The sequence below is a fragment of the Pecten maximus genome, chromosome 9 (genome assembly GCF_902652985.1).
Source record: "Pecten maximus chromosome 9, xPecMax1.1, whole genome shotgun sequence".
NCBI classification, from domain to species: Eukaryota; Metazoa; Mollusca; class Bivalvia; order Pectinida; family Pectinidae; genus Pecten; species Pecten maximus.
This window is the reverse complement of record NC_047023.1, coordinates 37298005-37324892: the sequence shown is the minus strand read 5'-3', so window position 1 is coordinate 37324892 and position 26888 is coordinate 37298005. Positions and strand designations below refer to the sequence as shown.

Here is a 26888-nt window from a genome sequence, read left to right as displayed (position 1 = left end):
GCTCAATTTGATGTCTTGACTTGTAGTTAAAACATCATACTTGTGTAGCGGTATAAGATAAACGGATATGTTTACCTATCTGAAGCACCAGGAGCTTATTCTTATCATTTTTAATAATCTTACACTAAAATGTGTTTCATATATTTGCTTAATGAGAAAATATGTAATCATATTTCCAATAAAGGTAAATTGATCATACTATCAGTTTTACAATGCGCTATGAGAAGTTAATGGTGACGTCACGTGAAGTACATGCTGATGTGAACATTACCATAGGTTGTCTCACTAACTCGCTTTAATTCGGATTGCGAGTCCCATCTTAAAATACATGCAATAATCAAATGTAAAATGAGTAACAGTTAACAATTATAATTAAAGTATTCAATTATGTCTTTCTTGCGTTTTCGTTTTTGAACACCACCCTTACACCAATACCCCCTCAAACCAAGATACCTGCAACATCAATTCTATCCTGTAACGAATTCAAATTTCCAAAAAATAATTTTCCAAGCACGGTTTTCCAACCCATGGTTCGTATATGTATTACATGTGATATTTACAGGTATACGGACACTGGTTGTTGGGAATCCAAGTCCCTGTGATATATACATGTAAACGGACACTGGTTGGGAATTCAAGTCCCTGAACCCAAGTCCCTGTGATATATACAGGTATACGGACACTGGATCGGAACCCAAGTCCCTGTGATTTCCCACCATATCTTCTATCTTTATCTATAGACAATAACCTATTGTTCATACAAACATGTATCCATCACATCATCCTTAGGCAAATATCGACAATAGATCTACATTGATACATTCCGAAAACATTCAATAGTTAATAAGGATGTCAAGAGTCGAGGTAACGAAGGAAGATGGACAGTATATTTACACATATTTACCCTATATGTAGCGAAACTCGACCCAGTTTTCACCTCAAAGAGGCGATACTAATTTCAAAATCAGTAATGTACATATACACAATGTCAGATAATGGTGTTTTATATTTGGTTTCGGACTAGTTTTAATTCTAAAGTGAAAACGTGCAATACAATAAATACAATACCAACTCTAGTTCTATAAAAGATGAAGATAAATTAATGTAATAAATATTTCTAAAAGAAAAATGACCAATGACACTACACAGCATTGTACATATTTTTTGTAATAAGAGTTAATTTTATCACAGATTTTGTCAAAGCTTGTTGCTTTTCTCCAATCAGCATGCGTAAGTAAATATCCTCATTATGGCAGTCATATTTCGTACATTTTCCAACAAGGAATTGTAACGACAGCTTAATGCGTTGATTTCCCTTTCGGCAATGTTCTAGGAAATTGATATTTAGTTAAATAACTAGGCAAATATTTGAGCGATCGGAATATTTAACCTGGTAATGATACAGTTTAAAATCCTACAAAAAAAAGAATCACAGATTTCGCCTGGATCGAAAAACGGAAGTGAATGTCATCATATATCCGAAGCTAGCCTTTGTTTTTCTTCCGTTCTTTCGTACTGGCCGGGGTGACAGGTGCCTCATTTGATGCTGTAGACTTCTTACCACCAGCGTTGTCTTTGGAGAACTTATCACACATATTGTTATTCTGAAAGGGAGATAACCGATCATGAACATTCCGTACTAGTCTTTAATGTATAATGACGCTAAGCCTATAGCAGTCGGTTGACTTCAGAGAAAACTTTACATCATGCCTGATCTCTATCCTTACATGTATATAGCAGATGACATGTCTGTAACGTGAATACCCACTTTAGTAAAGAAGTTATCTTAACCCATTAACTCTGGACAAGTTCGACCATCAACTATTACTATAAAGACAGCTCCATTCAATATTCCGATTTCATATGCGGATAAACAATAACCAATAAGCCGTTCTTTCAAATAGTGATGCATGTACAAATGAAGTCTATGTGCTGTAGTCGGATCAACGTCAATCGGTGGAACGTGAGTTCGCTCCTTCTATCTAGGCACTATTTAGTTTCTCATCCAACTCGGTAATTGAATTCAAGCTTTTATATCTACAAACGTCTTACTATGTCACGATACTAATTCTCAGTCAAGTCAGCATTATTGAATAAACTGAATAAAACTGTGAGTTTATGGCAAATAGTATAACCGAAATCAGAAAATGGGATAGCAGTACTGAGACCGGAAGTTGTTAAAAAACAGGAAGTTAGGAAGTCTTACAAAATACCTCGGGACAGGAAGTTACTACAAAACCAAAAACCGGTGACGACTATGGTATGGTTGTCACTTACCCAGACGTAGAATGTGGCGGCTCCACAACTCACAGCACGGATCTTGTCTGACGTAAATTTCGATTGTAGATCGTCAACACGTGACACCGTCCGGTCGGTCATGTTCACTGTGTCGGCGTTTTTGACCTCTCGCATCAGACTTTCTTTACCGTACCGACCAAGAAGGCACTGAATGTCTGACCAGTCCTACAGAAAGCAATACAAATACAACAATTAAAATCATTCCATTGTGTGTTCAAAAAATGTATACAATTTGAGTCATAATAATACCATTATCTGATGATAGATAATACAATAAAACAAAAACAAGATAAAAAGGAAGTTTGACATTTTCAATCAATGTGCACAACTGAAGTACTGTACATATAAGTAATAAGTGTAATATTCAGCTATGAAGAATGCTACTGATTATACGTTCTTGAGCACTGATCGAGCCATAGGCCTACATGTCTCGTTTTTGTCTCGATTTGTTTCAAAACATGTCTCTCCATTTGACACCGAACACAATATATTTACCATCAACTTGTCTTCCTCGTAGCCCAGTATGAGGTAGGTAGACATCATGGTCTCACGAACGCCATCTGGTGGGTGGTGGTAAGATCGAATCTCTGAGATGGTGGCCTGGTCCATCTCCAGGATATCGTGACGATATGTGTCCAGCTCCGTTAAGTGATGTCTCAGTTCCCGGGCCCGGTCCAAATAGTGCTGTAGGTTTGACTGGTACGGGGATTCCTCTACGTTTTGTATAGCCTTGTCTAGTACACCGGGGTGGCGCCTCAGGATTGCATCCCGTACCTCTGTGTAGGCGGTATAAAAAAGGCTTATAGTATACAAAAACTAGATACGAAAATTGGGATATGTGTGAGTCAAACTTATATGTTTTGTTGTAGAAAATCACTCCATAGAAAGCGTCTCTAAATAAGATAATTCATTTCAACACCACCATCTCACTAGTGTCCCCCGAGTGTGAAAAAAACCACCTTAAAGCTTACCTTTATTGTTTCTTTATACATGTACATTTTGTATATATAGTGAGTTTTACACAAACCTTTCCTCAGATTGAGGTAAGCGAGTTTCTCCTTGGCATCCGTCAAGTCACCATTGTCCTGAAGTTTGTTTTTCTCAAATGCAGCGATGGCGTTCTCTAATTCCAACTCATCCTTTCCGTCTGTAGCCTGCCAAAGTTGCTCTCTGATGCGTTTCTGGCACATATAAAACATCGTCGTTATAATAATGATGTTTCAACGTATACATATTGTTGACAGTATGTAAAATGAAAAAGTCTAAATAAATCATTTACATTAAATCTGTCCGACTTCTATAACTAAGGATTTGGCCCTTTATTAGCAGTATATTAGTCCTCAAACTAAAGCACCCTTGCTAATTCTTTTGGCAACGACCAAACCAATCTGGTGAAAGGAGGGCGGGTCCTGTACACACCTAACCCCTCCAAGTTGTTATCCGTTATGAGACTGATGACCCTACAGTTTTCAAAATAGCTATTTATCAACAAAACAGTAAGTGTACCGGTACATTGTATGGTCCTTCTTTGGTAGTACGTTTCTGATTCCTCTATCAAGTCTTCCTCGACTTCGCGACGAGAAATATGCCTGGCATTTTTACTGAAGTTTTGATTATAATATGTTTAGGTCTTTCGTCTATATGTCTAGCCTTCCGTCTAGGGTCGAGTTTTCAGTAAGTCCTGGAGATTTCATGAATCTTGTCGTTTATCGGATGCGGTTAGGACCATATAATACTATGCCCGTTCTTGTTCGTCAATACGTTCCGTGTGCCACTTGAAGAAAAGTAATATTGGAAGTATTTCATTGCTGATGGCGCATACCCGAACAATAAGAATTTGACTCGTAATACACTATACATGTAAAACTAAAACGTATGATGGTTGTACCTTGTAACCTTTCTCGTTGACGGATTGCCGGTTGCCTTTATTACTTTTTGGTGGAGCCTGGCGTTTTCCGTTGCTCTTGTATGCGTTGTTGGATTGTCCACCCCTTCCTCTACCGGAAGTCCGGTTACCTCCCTTGCTGTTGTTGTTACTATTCACAGACTTCTTCTGAAATATCAGAGTCAACATTGGATTGAAAATCCTATATCTATAACAAACTATTATAATGTAGTATGATAGTCGAAATATTTTCTTGGCTACTTGAAATGAGAAGAGATTTAATGAACAATATGATTTCAAAAAGATGACCGCCTCCAATGACGACTGGTCGTATCATTGGGTTTTCATAAAAATATAATCTACGTTGCCAATTCAGACTACTTACGTAATATTAAGATATAAATCATATGAAGGCATTGTATTCCATAAATCAGAGGCCTACATCTGTATATTAGTTGCACTTTTGAATCTATCTAAACGTTCAATTTCATTATTTATTCATAGAAAGAACAAAACAGTACACTTGGTTTTGTGTGTTGCCGCTTTCTAGTATACATACCGGATAGATATTCTGTCTCCATATTGTTTATTTACTACCCAAGCTTCACATTGGATATCATTTCAAAATAGTTAATAATAAATTCATATTCATAATTGTGCTAAATGACTACTACATACTACAATTGCTAGTTTCCGTCACAGTTGCGTGCGAAAGAGAGGAAGCACCTGTTTGTAAAGTCAATATAGGTATGGCTCTGGTTAGTATTATCAGTATTGAGTAATCAACCCTCTCGCGTGTCAGTCACATTAGACATTGAGTATATACCGACCTATGATAATGTATGTAGTTGTAGAATGATCATGGTAACACGAATATCCTTATAAAATATTGATTTGTATAACTACAGATGGAATTAATATACAAAAATCAATACATATTTATTGAAATTTATATAAAAAATGGTTAAATATTTCTTTGATCTGCCTTTATTAAGGTAACATGTTATTTGAAATAATGGGTTAATGCAAAGCAAGTTTATTAAGATTTTTTTGTTATTTGAAGAAACTAGTAACTGTTTCAAATATGACCGTGTTCCTCTCCAGCAAAAACAACGGATTCCTTGCATTCCGAGATTATTCATAAATTTAACATTTACATGTGTCCGGGAAACCTAAACATAACTACAAGCCACCACTGGGGTACTGGAGTAATCGAGATTAGTTTTACGGATAACAAATAAAATCATGCACTGTCTATTGTCATATGCTTTCTATTGTTCAAGAATAAAGAGTTCAAGATCAAAAGGTCAACAGCACTCTAAACCTTTATTAGGTTCAAGGTCACATGATACCAAAAGCATAATTGATTTTATTGAATTCTGTCGCATGATACGACATCCATTCCTGATACCCTAACGTCTTATTGGATTGAAGTTCACAGGATACCACATTGAACTCCGACACACATTCTCCATACCGACAGCAAGGTCACATGGTCACATGACATCGACACATTTCACGCACATTTGCACAAATCTACGTCCAAATCTAAGTCCAATATAAACCACATCGTGCTTTCTAACATTACGACTTACAAAGCCCAATTTCCGGTGACCAAGTACAAGTGTGCAACCATAGCAACATTACATTGTGTAGAACAGGAGACTACAACCACCACAATTACTTAAGTGAAGATAATACTATATACTGTAAAACAGAATTATATGTAGCAGTGTTGTTTCCGCGGTATTGAAATTTAACCACCAAGATAACATCGCATGGTTCATACCCAATAGTATCGAGAAGGTAAAATTGTATCTTGCCCGTAGACGCGAAAACAACACTTCGCAAAATTGAATGTGTATACAGTATATGAGGTTTACTTGTTGGAGGAATATCAACTCCATAGCATGTAAGTAGGATGACAGGATGACGAAGAGCGAGCATGCAATTGAATGTAGGATGACATCGTGCACAAAAGGGCGGGAGAAGATAATAGGGTAATTAATTGGAGGACATCGCGCACAGATGGGCGGGGCAAATACTATGGTAATTAATTGGATGACATCGCGCACAGACGGGCGGGGCAAAGTAATATGGTAATTAATTGGATGACATCGCGCACAGACGGGCGGGGCAAAGTAATATGGTAATTAATTGGAGGACATCGCGCACGGACGGGCGGGGCAAAGTAATATGGTAATTGATTGGATGACATCGCGCACATCAAAACAAGGCGACAGAAAGATAGGTTCAAGCTATACCAGGACATATGGAAAATGAGAGGAATGTGAAAAACGACGACATACAATTTGGCGAGTTGAAGTATATACGTCCTCCTAAATAAATCTTACATGTATAATGATTATTGCGTCTGATTAATAGGAAGTAAGCTTTATATATACAAGGTTTGCTTTAGAAATGATAGTATGAGTTTTGTAGAAGGATCCGGGTAAAAGTTTTAATCAAAACACACATGCCAGCACCAGGGATTGACGTGAACACCTGTTCCCATCTTACCCGATTTGATGTGACGTCATCAGTATTGTGATTTACCTCACTGGTTTCCTCAGTTTGGTTTTCAACATTTGAAACGTTGTCCTCGGCTGGCTGTAGGTATTTGGTGAATAGTATTGCATGTTATTAATTACAGAATATATACCGTCAAAATCATGTACAATGTACATTTATTTTCTACAATGTATTTCATCTAAATAAACTTGCATGTTCTGCAACAAATAACTCATTGGAATGGATATATGATTTTTTTTTTACTTTTTTCGATCATGTGTGGATTTTAAAATGTCCAAATATGACCAGATTTTAGTCAGTATGATGCGGTGTAGCAATGTTTTCAGAAGAGTATATTATAATAGTTTTATAACGTCATGACCATTGTAACGTCACAATACTGTATCTGTCAAACATATATCCTTCTCCTACATGTCTTGTATGGTGCTTTAATAGCATACTTTCACATATAGTATAACTTCCAAGGATATTATTCCGGTGAAGAAATGATACATGAGAAAATGTTTCATCCCGAATCCTATAATTACATATTCGCTTCATCGAAAGTCCATTATTGATAATTATATAACGCTTTAATAATTTATAAGATTCTTAAGTGGTTACGTCGAATTGAATATGATGTCCACAACAGAGTACTTTCTGACATACCTGGTTCGTCCTAGGTTTTTTTGCGGACTCATCTGTGTCTTTAGAACCGCCACATCCCATACTGGTTACTGAAGGATGGCGTAGGAAGATTTATCACTATGCACAATGGGGTCTTGTCATGGTAACCTACAAAAAGACAGAGCATAATTTTCTAAGAACTTGTCTTCAATGAACTTGAGCATTAATCAGCTACCTCACTAAAACATGTATTATTTAACATGGCACAACCAAAGCATTTGAAGCATGCACTGCTTGCCTGAACATCTGCGTAGGAGGATTGTAGACCAGCAACCACACAAAAACACAATGGAATATTATACATATGTCTTATCTTGGCAGGTAGAGTGACACTCGATTTAAGAGGTTACGGCGAGTTCAAGGGTCATAAAATATAAATGAATACATATAATATGTCGCTTACTGGCGGGATCTATAGATCAACTTGATTTGAAGTGTTTACTTCTGCAAGTGTCAACAGTAGATGTAAACACTCCCCATTATATTCTAACATCACTTTATTATCGTTACTGAGGACACAGTCAGTCGATACAAATAGTTTGACTATAGGGCGCAACAGATGAAAAATATGGCAATTACACCGTTGATGTCATAACAGTCACATCATTGTACCGATCGATGAAGAGAAGACTTTGTCGAGGCCGACGATGTAACAGTCCAAGCTCTTCATAAAATATCAGTGATCATTTTAGAACTAACATTGCATAATAAATTAATGAATAAAATAATGAATAAATAAATTGGATTTATAAAATAGTAATGAATACCTTTTTTTACTGTAGTTATGCAAGTATAGTCTACAACCTTATGACATCATATTCACTATTACAAACGTATTATGTTAGTTTTATCTGGAGAAATGGAGCTGACCGGATGAGGCGACTGATCTGATAATGTCACTACTGCGACCAACGTGCCAGGATCTACACACTATCTCAGACGTGAGGACACTGACGGACCAGATTTACTGGTTCTATTGTACCTCTCACTTTTTATTTCTCCCTCACTTATCCCGTACAAACCGGCTCTGTCTTTGGTAATACATATCTAAACAGACCTTGCCCGTGTCATTCGACCGAGCAATGTGTCTTGCTACCGTGTGATATGAAAGTACATCAGGAAGATACATTTAGAATCGTTATGTAGGGTTTCTGTCGCTGTTGAACACCGTTGTTGTTCTGCGATTATGATCCCCGTGCCACACTTCAAAGAAAATGTTGAACCCTAACAACCACGAGTACAGATAAAGTATTATACGTGTTATTATGTCCAGAGTAATGTCCACGTCAAGGGTTCCATTAAAAATGACCACTTTGTAGTCACGTAAATTCGATCGAAGGGATTTTATATCGGCCATAGTTTAACCGTGTATGGCAAAAATGTTATTTACCGTCAAAGGACAATCGACATCGCCATAAATTTCAAGGGCTTTGTAAACAGATCGACCGAATACGTCAGTCACATCTGGGGCAATCCTTCGACTCCACGAGTAACGATTCCACAGAGATTTACAATTCAGCGGTATTTACAATCAAACGCATTTGTTATGTATATCACTTCATAATGGTTTGTGCCGGGATTCTTTGACGGATTGTTAGATATAGATATGTTACCATCTAGAAATGGAAAATTAGCAATAGAAATTTTGAAATAATCATGCTTACCATACATACAGCAGAGTTGTAAGCTGTTCCTATTGGTAACGTTGTAGATAAAGATCGAGGTAAGCGGCTGATGTGGAAGTAAGCTTGAGTTCAATATATTCTGTTGTTCATCAATCTACCTATAGAGGAAAATTGATGGATTTTCGGTTTTTTTTTTACCTATCTGATAAGGATTGTGATGATCTACAGGATGATCATGTGACAAAGCACAATAAAGATGTTGTCAACCAGACATGCATTGCGTACAAGTCTGTTAACTAGTTTTTCGTTACCTGCACATGTACATAGATATGTCAGTAGTTGTTTTCAGCAGTGGTATTAATATTTTCCAACGTTTGTGTATCTAAACATTTTCATACGTACATTTGTAAACTATAAATCTATATTGTTAAGATTTTCAGTGGAAGCCAGGATTTACGGATATTTGTGGACGAATAATCTGAGAAAGATTCAGGCAGCCGTCGCTAATCATGATGAAATCCTCAATACACGTGAAGCACTATTACATGTATGCAGTATTTCTAAATGTGATTTATGTTTACAGTTAAATCCTGAAAGTTGTCTCATGTCAGCTAAACTGTATAAAGTGATCCTGATATGTGATTTATGATACTGGTATCAGTCATTGGTATGTGGAAAAATCTATTTGTTTCCAGTATTGTAATCTAGATAAATTGTTAAATGAGAAATACCACAAAGCAAGTTGCGGTATAATTGGGGAGTCAATCATCTTACCTATGTGTGGTATTTCAGTGTGACAGAACTATAACGGTGTTACTTAGTGTTCCCATCACATCAGTGAATACCATATCCAAATGGTATTGGATAGGCGAAATCCACAAAGAAAACGTTATGTATTCCCGGTCCTCCACCATCCTAATAAACTACATGTACTTGTTTGCAATTGCATTTAACGAAACTTGACTAGATTTAGTCATACTTCCTATAAATATTCACCCCACAAATACAAAACAATACAAAAATCAAAAGGAAATTTTGGAACAGTGTAGTAATTAGGGATTGTATACCAGTTATAAATAGAACTTGAATAGAGTCGTCCATGCATTATATAACCATTCCACGGATTAGATAACCATTCCATGAATAAGATAACCATTCCACGGATTAGATAACCATTCCATGGATTAGATAACCATTCCATGGATTAGATAACCATTCTATGGATTAATTAACCATTCCACAGATTAGATAACCATTCCATGAATTAGTTAACCATTCCACGGATTAGATAACCATTCCACAGATTAGATAACCATTCCACGGATTAGATAACCAATCCACGGATTAGATAACCATTCCATGGATTAGATAACAATTCCATGGATTAGATTACCATTCCACGGCTTATATAACCATTCAACAGATTATATAACCATTCCACGGATTATATAACCATTCCACGGATTAGATAACCATTCCATGGATTAGATAACCATTTCATGGATTAGATAACCATTCCATGGATTAGATAACCATTCCACGGATTAGATAACCATTCCATGTATTATATAACCATTCCATGGATTATATAACCATTCAACAGATTAGATAACCATGCCACGGATTAGATAACCATTCCACGGATTAGATAACCATTCCATGGATTAGATAACCATTCCATGGATTAGATAACCATTCCACAGATTATATAACTATTCCACGGATTAGATAACAATTCTGTGGATTAGATAACCATTCAACAGATTAGATAACAATTCCATGGATTATATAACCATTCCACGGATTAGATAACAATTCTGTGGATTAGATAACCATTCCACAGATTAGATAACAATTCTGTGGATTAGATAACCATTCCAGGGACTAGATAACCATTCCAGGGATTAGATAACCATTCCACGGATTAGATAACCATTCCATGGATTAGATAACCATTCCACGGATTAGATAACCATTCCATGGATTAGATAACCATTCCATGGATTAGATAACCATTCCATGGATTAGATAACCATTCCACAGATTAGATAACAATTCTGTGGATTAGATAACCATTCCAGGGACTAGATAACCATTCCAGGGATTAGATAACCATTCCACGGATTAGATAACCATTCCATGGATTAGATAACCATTCCACGGATTAGATAACCATTCCATGGATTAGATAACCATTCCACAGATTAGATAACCATTCAACAGATTAGATAACAATTCCATGGATTATATAACCATTCCATCAATTAGATAATCATTCCACAGATTAGATAACCATTCCACGGATTAGATAACCATTTTATAGATTAGATAATCATTCCACAGGTTAGATAACTATTTCACGGATTAGATAACAATTCCATGGATTAGATAACCATTCCACGAATTAGATAACATTTCCATGGATTATATAACCATTCCACAGATTAGATAACCATTCCATGGATTAGATAACCATTCCACGGATTAGATAACAATTCCATGGATTATATAACCATTCCATAAATTAGATAATCATTCCACAGATTAGATAACCATTCCACGGATTAGATAACCATTTTATAGATTAGATAATCATTCCACGGATTAGATAACCATTCCACGGATTAGATAACCATTCCATGGATTAGATAACCATTCCACGGATTAGATAACCATTCCACGGATTAGATAACCATTCCACAGATTAGATAACCATTCCACGGATTAGATAACAATGCAATGTATTATATAACAATGCCATGTATTAGATAACAATGCCATGTATTAGATAACCATTCCACGGATTAGATAACCATTCCATGGATTAGATAACTATTCCACGGATTAGATAACAATGCCACGTATTAGATAACAATGCCATGTATTAGATAACCATTCCACGGATTAGATAACCATTCCACGGATTAGATAACCATTCCACGGATTAGATAACAATGCCATGTATTAGATAACAATGCCATGTATTAGATAACCATTCCACGGATTAGATAACCATTCCACGGATTAGATAACCATTCCATGGATTAGATAACCATTCCATGGATTAGATAACCATTCCATGGATTAGATAACCATTCCATGGATTAGATAACCATTCCATGGATTAGATAACCATTCCACGGATTAGATAACCATTCCACGGATTAGATAACCATTCCACGGATTAGATAACAATGCCATGTATTAGATAAAAATGCCATGTATTAGATAACCATTCCATGGATTAGATAACCATTCCACGGATTAGATAACCATTCCACGGATTAGATAACCATTCCACGGATTAGATAACCATTCCATGGATTAGATAACCATTCAACAGATTATATAACCATTCCACGGATTAGATAACCATTCCACAGATTAGATAACCATTCCACGGATTAGATAACCATTCCATGGATTATATAACCATTCCATGGATTAGATAATCATTCCATGGATTAGATAACCATTCCATGGATTAGATAACCATTCCATGGATTAGATAACCATTCTACGGATTAGATAACAATTCTGTGGATTAGATAACCATTCCATGGATTAGATAACCATTCCACGGATTAGATAACAATGCCATGTATTAGATAACAATGCCATGTATTAGATAACAATGCCATGTATTAGATAACCATTCCATGGATTAGATAACCATTCCACGGATTAGATAACAATGCCATGTATTAGATAACAATGCCATGTATTAGATAACAATGCCATGTATTAGATAACCATTCCACGGATTAGATAACAATTCCATGGATTAGATAACAGCAATGTATAAAACCAAACAGCAGGTAAACATCATTCAACAGCGGAAGTAGACATTTGACTCTTACAAAGGAAAACGATGATATTTATCTACACAGAAAGAAATATATATATCAGGGTTCGTTTCGCGAGCAGATTGTTTTATCGGGACCGTTTCGAAAGCTGATTCGACTGTAAGTGTTTGTTAAACAATTGCCGGTCTGTCCGCTAATAGGCGATATGTTCAACACATACTTCATTACATTTAGGGTGTGTCTGACAAAGTAGACTGTGGACAAATCTCTATAGCGCCTTACATTGTTAGTGTCCACCTACGTGAGAACCAACCAAGCTCGTCAGGTTACATGTTATCCAACTCTGAAGTTGAATAACTTTCATATTGAATATTGAATATATTGTTGACTATATTTGGCAGAATTTTTTTTACTAAGATTCAACAAAAATATAGCAGTGACGCAAAGAAATTCAAATACTAAGATGGCACGACCACCTAAATATCCCGGAGATTTGTATTTATCAATAACATCAATATTTCATCTCTGACTTTTAAGACTGGTTATACACCTGCAGGTAGTTTGTCTTTACAGGTGTAACTCCCCTGGGTACCATACACCTGTTTGTGTTTACATGTGTAACTCCCCTGGGTACCATACACCTGTGTATGTCGCAGCACGCTAGCGTATTAATCGTTATGTAAGCCCGTGTACACAAACACTACACAACCATTAAATAGCTCAATGAATTTCACATCAATCACAAAAGTCAGAGATGGTGGTGTTTTGAAAGGTTGCCAATTATAAAATATACATTCATTACCAAAGTCTAACCACGTATTTCTTGTGCGATATAAATCTCATTCCCCTGGCTATATCACCATTAAAACGTCTTAGTTTGTATGATTCTAAGCTCAAATGTCCGAAAACGGATAATAATATTTATATGCTTTTTCAAATCCATCCTTACTATTTGTGTGAAATGACGTATATTGACAGGCAAAAATAAAGACTTCACCTTGGTTGTTATGGTAAACATTCCTCCCAAAGCACAGAAACGATGGGTTTGTGTCATTATTAACTCATACCTTTGTGGTTCTTGATGATTTTACATGTATTTTTGTTTTTAAATTACGTTTCCTTGATCTATAGCATAGCCTTATCTGTAGAACATTCTATAAACATCGTCATTTATCATACAGACTTGGATACCCTCTCTTTCACAAGCTTGCGAACGAACAAGAAAGACTTTCAATGTCAGCCAGCCGTCATTAAGTCGTAATTGTAATCCTTGAAACGGCGACGGTCCATCGTCAAAATGGCTGTTAAGTCTAAAGAATCACACTGTCACTGATGAATAGCTTATTTGAATTTTAATCAAATTAGAATATTCATACGACCTCAAAATTTGTATGGAATGTAAATGTAAGCTTTGAGCTGGTTTGATATGATATTTATTGTCGTAATGAATGAAAGAACTTAGCATGTAAACATCATATTGTGCGCAATACTTAAATATATTCAGTAATTACATGTATACAACATTGAATGAAACTGTATCAAAGCGCTAGTTTGTTCTAATGCCGATGGCCAAAAAAGTGTGGATATCGAGAAAAAATATGGAAAATTTAAATCAGGCTTATGAATGTAAAAATGTACCTAAATCATGATAGAACAGTTCCCTGTTAGAATGTATTTTAATATACCACTGAGCTCGAATAAACTAGCACATCATGTGTCCTAGATGACCATCTTTCAGGATCGTAATACAATAGAGACAGTTGTCTCCATAGCAATATTCCCATACACTTCCAACCCGACAGAACCTCATCTATCAGAGGATTACAGGACACTGGTGTGTACCTGTATCAGGATGCTTTGTGTAACAATAACATATACGTGATTATCGACCATTGTAAACTGGTGTCTACCCGCTGTGTACCAGTATTGAACTCCTGGAACCGTCCTCAAGTAATGTGGCGGCCAATAACCATTAAATTTATGTCAAGCAGAAGGTCGATATACCAAGTCATAGTAAACCAGTTTAATGGACACACAAATATATGTAAAACGTATGATGAATGTAAAACACATGGTTTTCCTTAGCTTTTTACAGAAAAGTCTTCTTTTATCTGTCTAACTTTGGCCATAACGTAAGTAAATTGGGCAATTACTTGGAAATTCAAAATACACTATGCGTCCCTGAAAATACAAACAAAAGAAATGACAATGGTCCTAATGAAAGTTGAAAAAAAAGACAAAATCGTTGGAACAATTATATATAAAACACTATTCGAATTTCCATTATTTTATTTGATTAACATCGATCAACACAAGGGGCGCTTCAAACTAGACACACATTTTAATGGAAGGATACGAAACATTTGCAAAGAACAGTGTGTCAGTTATCTAAGTGAGATGAAATGGCTATGCTGAACCTTATTACACTGACACGCCGATTAGTTAATTAGCTTATTATGTTGGTGTCAAATTGTGACAATTGAAATATTTCACCTTCCTTACTTGAAGTTGATCGTATGTCGAAAGCTCTATTTTGCGGTTTCTTATTGTGTGTTTTATGACGACACACTGAACACGGGGACTATTTTGGCGCCAAAGGTTTTCTAATATTCATACGTAGGTAATTTAATAAATTCCACAACTGGGTTATTTGCCAACTATGAAAATCACTTTTTTATTATCGAATAAAGCTATATGAAAAGGAAAAAATACTCGATCCTATGTGATATCACCAGCCCATCATATCTAACTATAGGCCGTGGTTCACATCGGACAGGAAATCTGATTCCACTATCTAGACCTCTTCACAAAGGGGCCAGTGTTCGGTGTCGATGAATTGTATTCTGATATTGGTATAGTTGTCCGTTCACACTTCACTGGCTATAGAATGACGTTGTTGAATATCATACATCATAAAGAAATGTTTCAAAATCAAACTATTTTGCGGTATTATGTTCTCATTTTTCACTCGATTCAGATCGGTCGTGTCCTTGCCCTTGGTCGGATGGTTCAGAGGGTTTTACAAAAGTTACACAAATGAATAGCGCCTCACTAATAGACACGGTGTATATCGAATAATGTATATAAAAGTTCATCATACAACAATCAAAGTATGTTAATGATAAAGTCAACATAACTAAATCTTTCCTCTATCATATTCTCAAAAAAATATATAATTTAGTATTTACTACCTTTGGCGCGAATTGTAAACCATTTATTTGTTATTTAAAGATTTCCATCAGCTATTAACTAACTATAACCAGACACGAGACAGCTATTCCTGACGATAGAGCCTATTGTCAAAACCCCATATCGACTTAATACTTTTCTGTTTACTTTCTTATCTACTTAATAAGTTCCCCTGAGATGAATATTCTATCGTTCTGTTGAGATCGCGGGGATGTATAGCGATATCTTTATGTACTATGGATAATAATGTTTAAAACACTTCTCAGTGAGTAAATAAAGGCGATTCTGATAAAGATATTCAATATTGACTCACCCTTTAAAACACACATCCATATTTGTAGAATGTAAAAAAGAGCAGTTGTAATACAGATAGGCCTGTTGAGACTTAAGTCTGTGACTTACCTGAATCATAAGAGATGTAGATTGGGTGTGTCTCGCCATGTTTAACACACCTGATTACACCCAACACAAACCTACAGAAATCATTGGGGACCACAGGTAACAAAGCGGTTATATTCTATCCCGTGACTGGTCTCATATTAATTCAGATTTAATTTGTAAGTGGGTCATTTTATTTTTAAATTTTATGTTTTATTGTGATGTTTGGACGGAAATCATGGCGTGTATCAAGTGAATACTGACATGATCACAATAACATAATTAGAGTACAAGTATACGAAAAATGGAACAAGATCTCTTTTTAGTTCTATTCTTTCAGACTTCGATTTTTTGAGTTAGAGACATATTCATAACTAATAAAGTTAATAAAACAATGACAGTGTAATCAAGTAGAATAGTGTCGATTCATGTGTAAGATACTTTACCTTAAGAACTTGGCTCGACGACTTAACATCCGATACCTAATGTACATCCTTAGTTACCATACACACATTCTCGTAAACATTTCTCATCTGTCGCACAGAAAACCAGATACAAGTACGTAGTATCAAGATTAAAGCTACCCAGTCAGCATACCTGTGATTAAAGCTACCCAGTCAGCATACCTGTGCGTGCTCGGGTGACACACCAGGTAATATGTATTGCAGCGATTACGGGTCAAGTGTTCCGTCGACTTTAAGTGGTGACTTTCAGTGATTACAATTTTGTCGCTATACATGTATACAGGACAAGGTTTCCAATCGTGCTAGTCGTCAGTAAATATTAATATATAAATCCAATTCACTACAAAGTGTGAGTATTTAACTGGGTCGATTCTTCTGTTACTGTGTTTATTTTACATCTATCGATTAATTAATGTTATTTTATCGCGTGTAAGTTGGTAAATATCTACTATAATGTAAAATAACGACCGCCAGTAAACATTACGACATTATGTATTATGTACATATGTTTAACAGGAAACTGCTCACGCTCGGCTTCGGTAATATTATGCACTCGCATGAATCGTTCTAATACTTTTAAACTTTTTCATTTTTTTCTTCACTTTTTGCCACTTTAAATACACACACAAACACACCATCTGTGCTATTGTACTACCAGTATTAAAGAATCTAACTAAACCTCAGTCAAGTGTTTCTCACACATAATATTAACTTTCTTCTGCTGTCCCTAACAATTTGAAGTCACTTTTCTGTAAGGTATTCCATTTTTACTGATTTGAAGTAGAAATCAGTGTCGTTTCCTTGGTCATGAAATTTAGTCTTACCTGATTCTGGTCATATCTAATATATATATATCATATTCATAATGGATATGTTTTGGGAAAAACGGAAGATACTCTATATTTACGACAAAGAGAGAAGACCTTATTCCATATCAATACCAAAACGAAAACAGGAACGAAAAAACTCAAGACTCCAAAACTAAACGGAAAGCAACGAGAGCTCACGCAAAACAATACTGTAAAGAAAAAGGAATGTTTCTAGAGTTGCTTTCAATAAATGTAGAGCAGTGTCCAAAACAATCTGAGAAATATCCACCAAGTCTTTATATCGTTGTGGTTACTAAACTCTCCTATCTCCAGAAACGGTTGGTCATACATATTTCCTATTTGATAACTTTTATAATTAATTATTTTTTAGTTTATTATTTCTATTCTATATTCTCTACTTTTTTCTTTACCTGTCGCCTACCATCTGTGACCAAACTAACTGTGGAAGAATGTTTTCTTTATCTCTAATTCTATGACATTTCTTATATCAAATGTAGTGAAGGTGATAGATCAAAGCCATTGTACTCTACTCTCGGCACAGTGGATGGTATTTTAGGATTTTTAATGTTTATGACCCCGTCGTACTACCCTGTAATTACATATGTTTCGGGTATGATTGATCTAAGTCAATAATTAATCACGTTTTCTATATTTCGTTTTTATAATTACAAAGACGACCTTGCACAATTCATGTGTTTCTTGTCCCGTTCTTATATCTATGTCGTTTCAATATTCAATCGGTTTATATATAAAGGGTAACAATGCTAAATAGCGTGAGAGTTTCAATAACTATGAATAAACACTCCTTTTTGGCCATAAAATTACAGGTATGTGTTGTTATACAGTAAATGATTCACCGGTGATTATATACACGGATTATAGATCTTATTGATACAAACTCTTGGTACAGTTTAACATTATATGAATCAATTTAAATGTAGATATTATTAGTGTATGATATATATACAACATACAACATGTAAACATTGTATGATAAACAGACAACATGTAAACATTGTATGATATACATACAACATGTAAACATTGTATGATATACATACAACATGTAAACATTGTATGATATACATACAACATGTAAACATTGTATGATATACATACAACATGTAAACATTGTATGATATACAGACAGCATGTTAACATTGTATGATATACAGACAACATGTTAACATTGTATGATATACAGACAACATGTAAACATTGTATGATATTCATACAACATACAACATGTAAACATTGTATGATATATATACAACATGTAAACATTGTATGATATACATACAACAGACAGCATGTAAACATTGTAGGCTAGGATATACATACAACAGACAATATATAAACATTGTATGATATACATACACCTCTAAACATTGTAGGATATACATACAACATATAAACATTGTATGATATACATACAACAGTCAACATATAAACATTGTATGATATACATACAACATATAAACATTGTATCATATACATACAACAGACAACATATAAACAGTGTAGGGTATAACACCACAGACAACATGTAAATAGTCTCAGCATTGTTTTATCATGAGCAAAGAACCAACACATAGTGATTCGAATGAGTACCTGATATAAGGATTTCATGACTATTTTCAGACTTTCAAAACCTTCGGAATGTTACATTTACATTGTCTTTGGTTGATGATCCATTATATCAACCGCACCGGAGGTTTATCATTTTATATCTAATTCCATAAAAAAATATATATTGCACTGAGATTTGTATTTGTATTATATATTGTAGACATTATATCTATATTGATTACATACTTGTCTGATATGAATTCAATATATTTTTTATAGATTTTCATGGAATATCTGTTTAAATACTGAACACTTTTGTGGGTACATAGCTGTAGCAAGTACTGCGTAAATACGAGTGTCATTATTTGGTGACACGCTCCTATGATCGATCATAGTAAATAAACAGACCATTTTGAACTTCACATCGATTTAATTTGATTTTCATTGCTCTGCTTACTCAGTAAGTATGGTGTCGTTCAAAATTAAATGTTCTGTCAATAAGATTTTAGCATTTAGTTAACGAGCGTGGCGGCGTCTTGCAGAATATTCAGGTACAGGTAGAATGTTTTTTGTTATTTTTACATCAGTATTAGATACTAAAAGTGTATATAATGAACCTCATGTATTCAGACACCCTGTTAAATATAAGTTATGGCTCCATTGCTTACGTGGACTACTACTACTATACCAGATCTGGCTTAATTTCACATTTTAAGTAATTATCATTTCATCAAACGCAGCCATACAGTAAATCTAAAATGTCTGCAAAATTTATGTCACAGTTAAAATGAAGCACATTGTAAAATGTATGCTTATATTAGTCATGATGAGAAACTCGGCATTGTACCAATATAATTTGGACCTTAGTGTATGAGTAACGAAACCTTTATATGTCGAAGAATAATAGATACCTCAACAGTACCTAATGCTCCAATGATAATCATCCAATGCATTCACTTTAACTAGGATGCGCCTGTCATCAAGTTTGTCAGTACCATACTAATAACGACATGTACGACACTGAACTGTCACAAGCTTCTCATAGAGTGGTTACATACATTGAATGTTCTCCATCGCGTCAGATTGCCTTTATTCCTATTCTGTCCACCATGATCAATCACGGTATAACTGTAGATATAGACAGAATCAACCAGATGAGTCCAATTCTTATTAGGGAAAAATCACAAGGAAACTACAGGATGCGACAGCAGGGCGTTCGTAAAGCTATCTTTCTATCGAGTTCCAACAATGAATGTCATAAACTTAATGAAGAGTTTTGAATAAGTGGGGAAGACAATAATATTTACCCGAAGATCGCAAACAGGTCAAACCAGAGCCAGTCGAAATAGAGAATTTCTTTTGGCATACATGTTACAAATGATACACTATTAGGCTGGTACTTATTATAAATAGACTGGGGTCATTATGCAATGTATTCTAAGTCAAATATTTTAGATACGATGACTGAAAATCTTCCCGAGTTTTGCGTGTATAGTACGCAAAGAACAAACATCAGTTCTGATCCAAAAATATTCCTTCATTGAAAACATCCTCCACAGAATGCAACATAAAGTATCATCCCTTATTTATCTAAACAGAGAAAATAAGAAGTAACGTCAAATATGTTCTATAAAGAATACGGGGAGGCGACATATACCTAATTCTCCAGCTGATAATCTATAACGCTACAGCATTAAGGCATTAGAGTCTATAGATTTTACAAACTCCTAGTCACTCGCATCCCACATTTAGATCGATCGTACCAGCAGTACGGCTGTGTATATCTATTATCCGGAAAGACATAGCCTTTTATCTATTTTACGCCCAGCGCAAGAACCAACATTCACCCGTTATGCCATTGAAATGGAAATCGAAGCAAATTGACCGAAAATTGTTCACCTATTGTATGAGTACCGCTATGTACATATCGATTATCTGAATGAGGGTAGGTTAAGATGTATATATTGGTATTTATATATTATATGTGTACATTATTTGTACTTAAGTAAGGAACATCAGAAATGATAAAATTACTACGTTAATAATATACATAGACTCCATTAATTCTTATCAAGGGTACAATAATATTTCAATGTTCATTTTAATAATTGCATTAATTCATTGGACAAATTTATGGGTGACTGTGTTAGTGCCAGATAGCTCAGCGAAGAACACAATCGCTGTTCATCAAGACATCCAGGAACCGATGGCTACGTTATAGTGCTACCTCACTGAAACATGCTCCTGAAGACACCTGGCAGAACAAAACAGTTGATCACACTAAACTGACAATTGGCGAACACTTGCCTCACTTCCAAAATTCTGAGCGTTAAGCAACAGTAGTAGCTACCATTTTAGCGACTTTTATATGTCTCGGCCTGGTGACAGAATTCAAAGCCTTCCTCACATGGGCGAATGCTCAACGAATGGCCGCAATTGAGGCAGCAGCGTCAAGGAAGACACTAGAAAACTATTTGGGCAGCAGGTAAAATTCGTACCCTACTTATTTATTGTTTATATGTGAAATATGCAAGTGTTGTAATTACCAGGCGTGTCATGGAATCAATAGACATTTGGCATTATTGACGGTTAGAAAAACCAAGCTTTTGACAGGAATGACTGTTGACCATGGATCAATTTCCTCGTTTTTCCTTTACAAAGACTTATCGTGACTTTAGAATGAACGCCACGCTAAAATAAAAAATTAATGACAGCACCGATAAATTCAATGACGTAGGCATCAATACACGTCTTTTTCTTACTTCATATAAACGGACGTTACTCTACTGCTTGGATCCGTTCAGTGACAATACCGCCCAGGTAGGCCGGTACGGTTTCCATTCAAAGTCGGACAGGTAAAAGAGATCTTTATCTCTACAACAAGGACAGACAAATCCAAGACAATACCTATGACGACCTGCCTGTTGACGTATTATTGCGTTCACTGCGTGCATCAGCGGTAAATAGCATGATTAAAAAACAAGTCGATGTCCATGTTCAATATCCTGTAAAGTTCATCGATTTGTGTATTATCGAGTAGCTTTTTCATTATCTTGAAATTAACTAAATACATTATTGAAGCTACAGTCCCCTCTAACCAACATAGTGTTTGGTTCAAATACAGATTCTGAATTCTGAATCTCAAAATAATCCGACTTCATGATGTAGTGAGTTCCATTGCACTACGTACCAATCTGTTGACTTTAATCACAGTGAGTTCCATTGCACTACGTACCAATCTGTTGACTTACATAATATAGTGAGTTCCATTGCACTACGTACCAGCCTGTTGACTTACATAATATAGTGAGTTCCATTGCACTACGTACCAATCTGTTGACTTATATAATATAGTGAGTTCCATTGCACTACGTACCAATCTGTTGACTTTAATCATAGTGAGTTCCATTGCACTACGTACCAATCTGTTGACTTTATAATATAGTGAGTTCCATTGCACTACGTACCAGCCTGTTGACTTACATAATATAGTGAGTTCCATTGCACTACGTACCAGTCTGTTGACTTATATAATATAGTGAGTTCCATTGCACTACGTACCAATCTGTTGACTTTATAATATAGTGAGTTCCATTGCACTACGTACCAATCTGTTGACTTATATAATATAGTGAGTTCCATTGCACTACGTACCAATCTGTTGACTTATATAATATAGTGAGTTCCATTGCACTACGTACCAGCCTGTTGACTTATATAATATAGTGAGTTCCACTGCACTACGTACCAATCTGTTGACTTATATAATATAGTGAGTTCCATTGCACTACGTACCAATCTGTTGACTTTATAATATAGTGAGTTCCATTGCACTACGTACCAGCCTGTTGACTTATATAATATAGTGAGTTCCATTGCACTACGTACCAGTCTGTTGACTTATATAATATAGTGAGTTCCATTGCACTACGTACCAGCCTGTTGACTTATATAATATAGTGAGTTCCATTGTACTACGTACCAGCCTGTTGACTTATATAATATAGTGAGTTCCATTGCACTACGTACCAATCTGTTGACTTTAATTATAGTGAGTTCCATTGCACTACGTACCAGTCTGTTGACTTATATAATATAGTGAGTTCCATTGCACTACGTACCAGCCTGTTGACTTATATAATATAGTGAGTTCCATTGCACTACGTACCAATCTGTTGACTTACATAATATAGTGAGTTCCATTGCACTACGTACCAATCTGTTGACTTACATAATATAGTGAGTTCCATTGCACTACGTACCAATCTGTTGACTTTAATTATAATGAGTTCCATTGCACTACGTACCAATCTGTTGACTTATATAATATAGTGAGTTCCATTGCACTACGTACCAATCTGTTGACTTACTTAATATAGTGAGTTCCATTGCACTACGTACCAATCTGTTGACTTACATAATATAGTGAGTTCCATTGCACTACGTACCAATCTCTTGACTTACATAATATAGTGAGTTCCATTGCACTACGTACCAGCCTGTTGACTTATATAATATAGTGAGTTCCATTGCACTACGTACCAATCTGTTGACTTATATAATATAGTGAGTTCCATTGCACTACGTACCAGCCTGTTGACTTATATAATATAGTGAGTTCCATTGCACTACGTACCAATCTGTTGACTTACATAATATAGTGAGTTCCATTGCACTACGTACCAATCTGTTGACTTACATAATATAGTGAGTTCCATTGCACTACGTACCAATCTGTTGACTTATATAATATAGTGAGTTCCATTGCACTACGTACCAGCCTGTTGACTTATATAATATAGTGAGTTCCATTGCACTACGTACCAGCCTGTTGACTTATATAATATAGTGAGTTCCATTGCACTACGTACCAGCCTGTTGACTTATATAATATAGTGAGTTCCATTGCACTACGTACCAGCCTGTTGACTTATATAATATAGTGAGTTCCATTGCACTACGTACCAGCCTGTTGACTTATATAATATAGTGAGTTCCATTGCACTACGTACCAGCCTGTTGACTTATATAATATAGTGAGTTCCATTGCACTACGTACCAGCCTGTTGACTTATATAATATAGTGAGTTCCATTGCACTACGTACCAGCCTGTTGACTTATATAATATAGTGAGTTCCATTGCACTACGTACCAGCCTGTTGACTTATATAATATAGTGAGTTCCATTGCACTACGTACCAGCCTGTTGACTTATATAATATAGTGAGTTCCATTGCACTACGTACCAGCCTGTTGACTTATATAATATAGTGAGTTCCATTGCACTACGTACCAGCCTGTTGACTTATATAATATAGTGAGTTCCATTGCACTACGTACCAGCCTGTTGACTTATATAATATAGTGAGTTCCATTGCACTACGTACCAGCCTGTTGACTTATATAATATAGTGAGTTCCATTGCACTACGTACCAGCCTGTTGACTTATATAATATAGTGAGTTCCATTGCACTACGTACCAGCCTGTTGACTTATATAATATAGTGAGTTCCATTGCACTACGTACCAGCCTGTTGACTTATATAATATAGTGAGTTCCATTGCACTACGTACCAGCCTGTTGACTTATATAATATAGTGAGTTCCATTGCACTACGTACCAGCCTGTTGACTTATATAATATAGTGAGTTCCATTGCACTACGTACCAGCCTGTTGACTTATATAATATAGTGAGTTCCATTGCACTACGTACCAGCCTGTTGACTTATATAATATAGCGAGTTCCATTGCACTACGTACCAGCCTGTTGACTTATATAATATAGTGAGTTCCATTGCACTACGTACCAGCCTGTTGACTTATATAATATAGTGAGTTCCATTGCACTACGTACCAGCCTGTTGACTTATATTATATAGTGAGTTCCATTGCACTACGTACCAGCCTGTTGACTTATATAATATAGTGAGTTCCATTGCACTACGTACCAGCCTGTTGACTTATATAATATAGCGAGTTCCATTGCACTACGTACCAATCTGTTGACTTTAATTATAATGAGTTCGATTACACTACGTACCAGCCTGTTGACTTATATAATATAGTGAGTTCCATTACACTACGTACCAGCTTGTTGACTTTATTATATAGTGAGTTGATGATTACTGTAAACTACAAGGACACAATGTTGTTGATATTTCGGAAATATTGAAGTACGTGGCCTTGTCCTTGAAACAATAGAAATGTTGTTATCTGGAGGTGTTTTGTCATAAGTCCCGTTAGACAGGTGATATCGTTAGGATTACTCGGACCTGACCGATTAACGCAGGCGGAAAATTTCTTCAGACTGAAATTTCTTCACTTTTTATTCATTGAAGTGAAATTATCTTTGTTTCTCTTCAATTCGAACACAAATTTGACTCCACATTTGGCCTTTTCGCAAGCACATCATTGAGAGGGTAATCAAATGGTATATCTAGAAAAGGGCATTTCTAAAGGTCTAATAAGGCATTACTGCTTCGTCCATAAAGCGTTTAGAAGACTGTTGGTATTGACTCATTACCTTTTATACTATCTATAATGAATGATCTGACAATAAAAGCTAAATTGAACGAAACGAGTGTCGATTTTTATTCAAATTCTTTATCGCTCTTGCCAAAGTTTAAATTCTAAGCCCCTATACCCAGTTATAAATATCAACACAAATAAAGAGGTGGCAGATGATTCATATTCTAGAACTTTAAAAAAAAAGTTATCACATGATTTCTGCAGACTATACCGTATATACAAATCAAGCTGTTTTATACATACAAATAACCATATAAGGCAATGGAATGGAAAGGGGGAATTGTTTGACAATGCCGAATGTCAAAAAAATATGGATTGAATCTTCATGACAGTTTTCAATTAGCCTTATTAATTGATCTTACGGATTCCGGTACAAAAGCTTTTAAACACAGATTGTTGCTGCGTTTTCGTATCGATTCATTACTGATATTTGTTCGGGTGTGTTGATACCGCAGTGTTTATGCTATATGGTTTAGAAATGATGAACTATCCATGAAAGTCAGTCTTAGATTGTTACCAGCAAACAAAGTACGTATGCTATACCTCTAACTGTATTGTAAGTTTGTACTTACATGAGAAATAGGCTCCTCTCCTGTTTCCGACAAACGCAGCTTAACACCAGAATTAGTATATCCAGATTGCGATATAATCACAAACTTATTAAATCATAATATTATTTTTGTATAAACTTCGTCTGAAATTCAGAAAGATATTCTGTAATATATAAGTCAGCGTGTTTACAGCGCATATGAGTCCTTCAGTGTATTTGTATAAACATCCATATCAACGTTCCTTCGCAACCAGTGTTAGACCGGCTCACACCTGAGAAAGTCTATCTCCCGGTCCATAACTCCCCCAAGCCGAAGAAGGTGTCCAGTCATGCGAGTCAACGTTCACACAATGTCTTCAATGTCATCTCCCTCAAAAAGAATTCATTAAGTGAAGTCAGCGCCTCTGTAGCTGTTCAACTATTGAATCATATTCAATGGAAAGGAATATCATATCCAAGGGAGGGTGGTTTTATTGAATGCGCGTCAGTCACTCCATAGGACACGACGGCATATAGATCAATGGTTTACTCTGAGTATATCGAAATTATTATTGACGCAAATTC

General features: G+C 35.6%; 1 protein-coding gene across 7 annotated transcripts; it reads right to left on the bottom strand.

The window, feature by feature from the left end:
* Nucleotides 1–1037: 1037 nt before the first annotated feature.
* Nucleotides 1038–26776, bottom strand: LOC117334818. Of its 7 annotated transcripts, none has more exons than XM_033894629.1 (8): nt 26347–26776; nt 7364–7489; nt 6704–6793; nt 4187–4351; nt 3326–3479; nt 2794–3074; nt 2278–2463; nt 1038–1604 (listed from the first exon to the last, which is right to left on the bottom strand). In XM_033894629.1, exons 2-8 carry the CDS (start codon nt 7421–7423, stop codon nt 1485–1487), a joined length of 1056 nt encoding a protein of 351 aa, XP_033750520.1. In that variant the 5' UTR covers nt 7424–7489; nt 26347–26776; the 3' UTR covers nt 1038–1484. The 7 variants fall into 7 exon arrangements, with proteins under 7 accessions (XP_033750520.1, XP_033750524.1, XP_033750525.1 ...); XM_033894633.1 differs by having other exon boundaries at nt 6740–6793; nt 26347–26773; XM_033894634.1 differs by lacking the exon at nt 26347–26776 and adding an exon at nt 16977–17104 and having other exon boundaries at nt 6740–6793.
* Between the last annotated feature and the right edge of the window lie 112 nt (nt 26777–26888).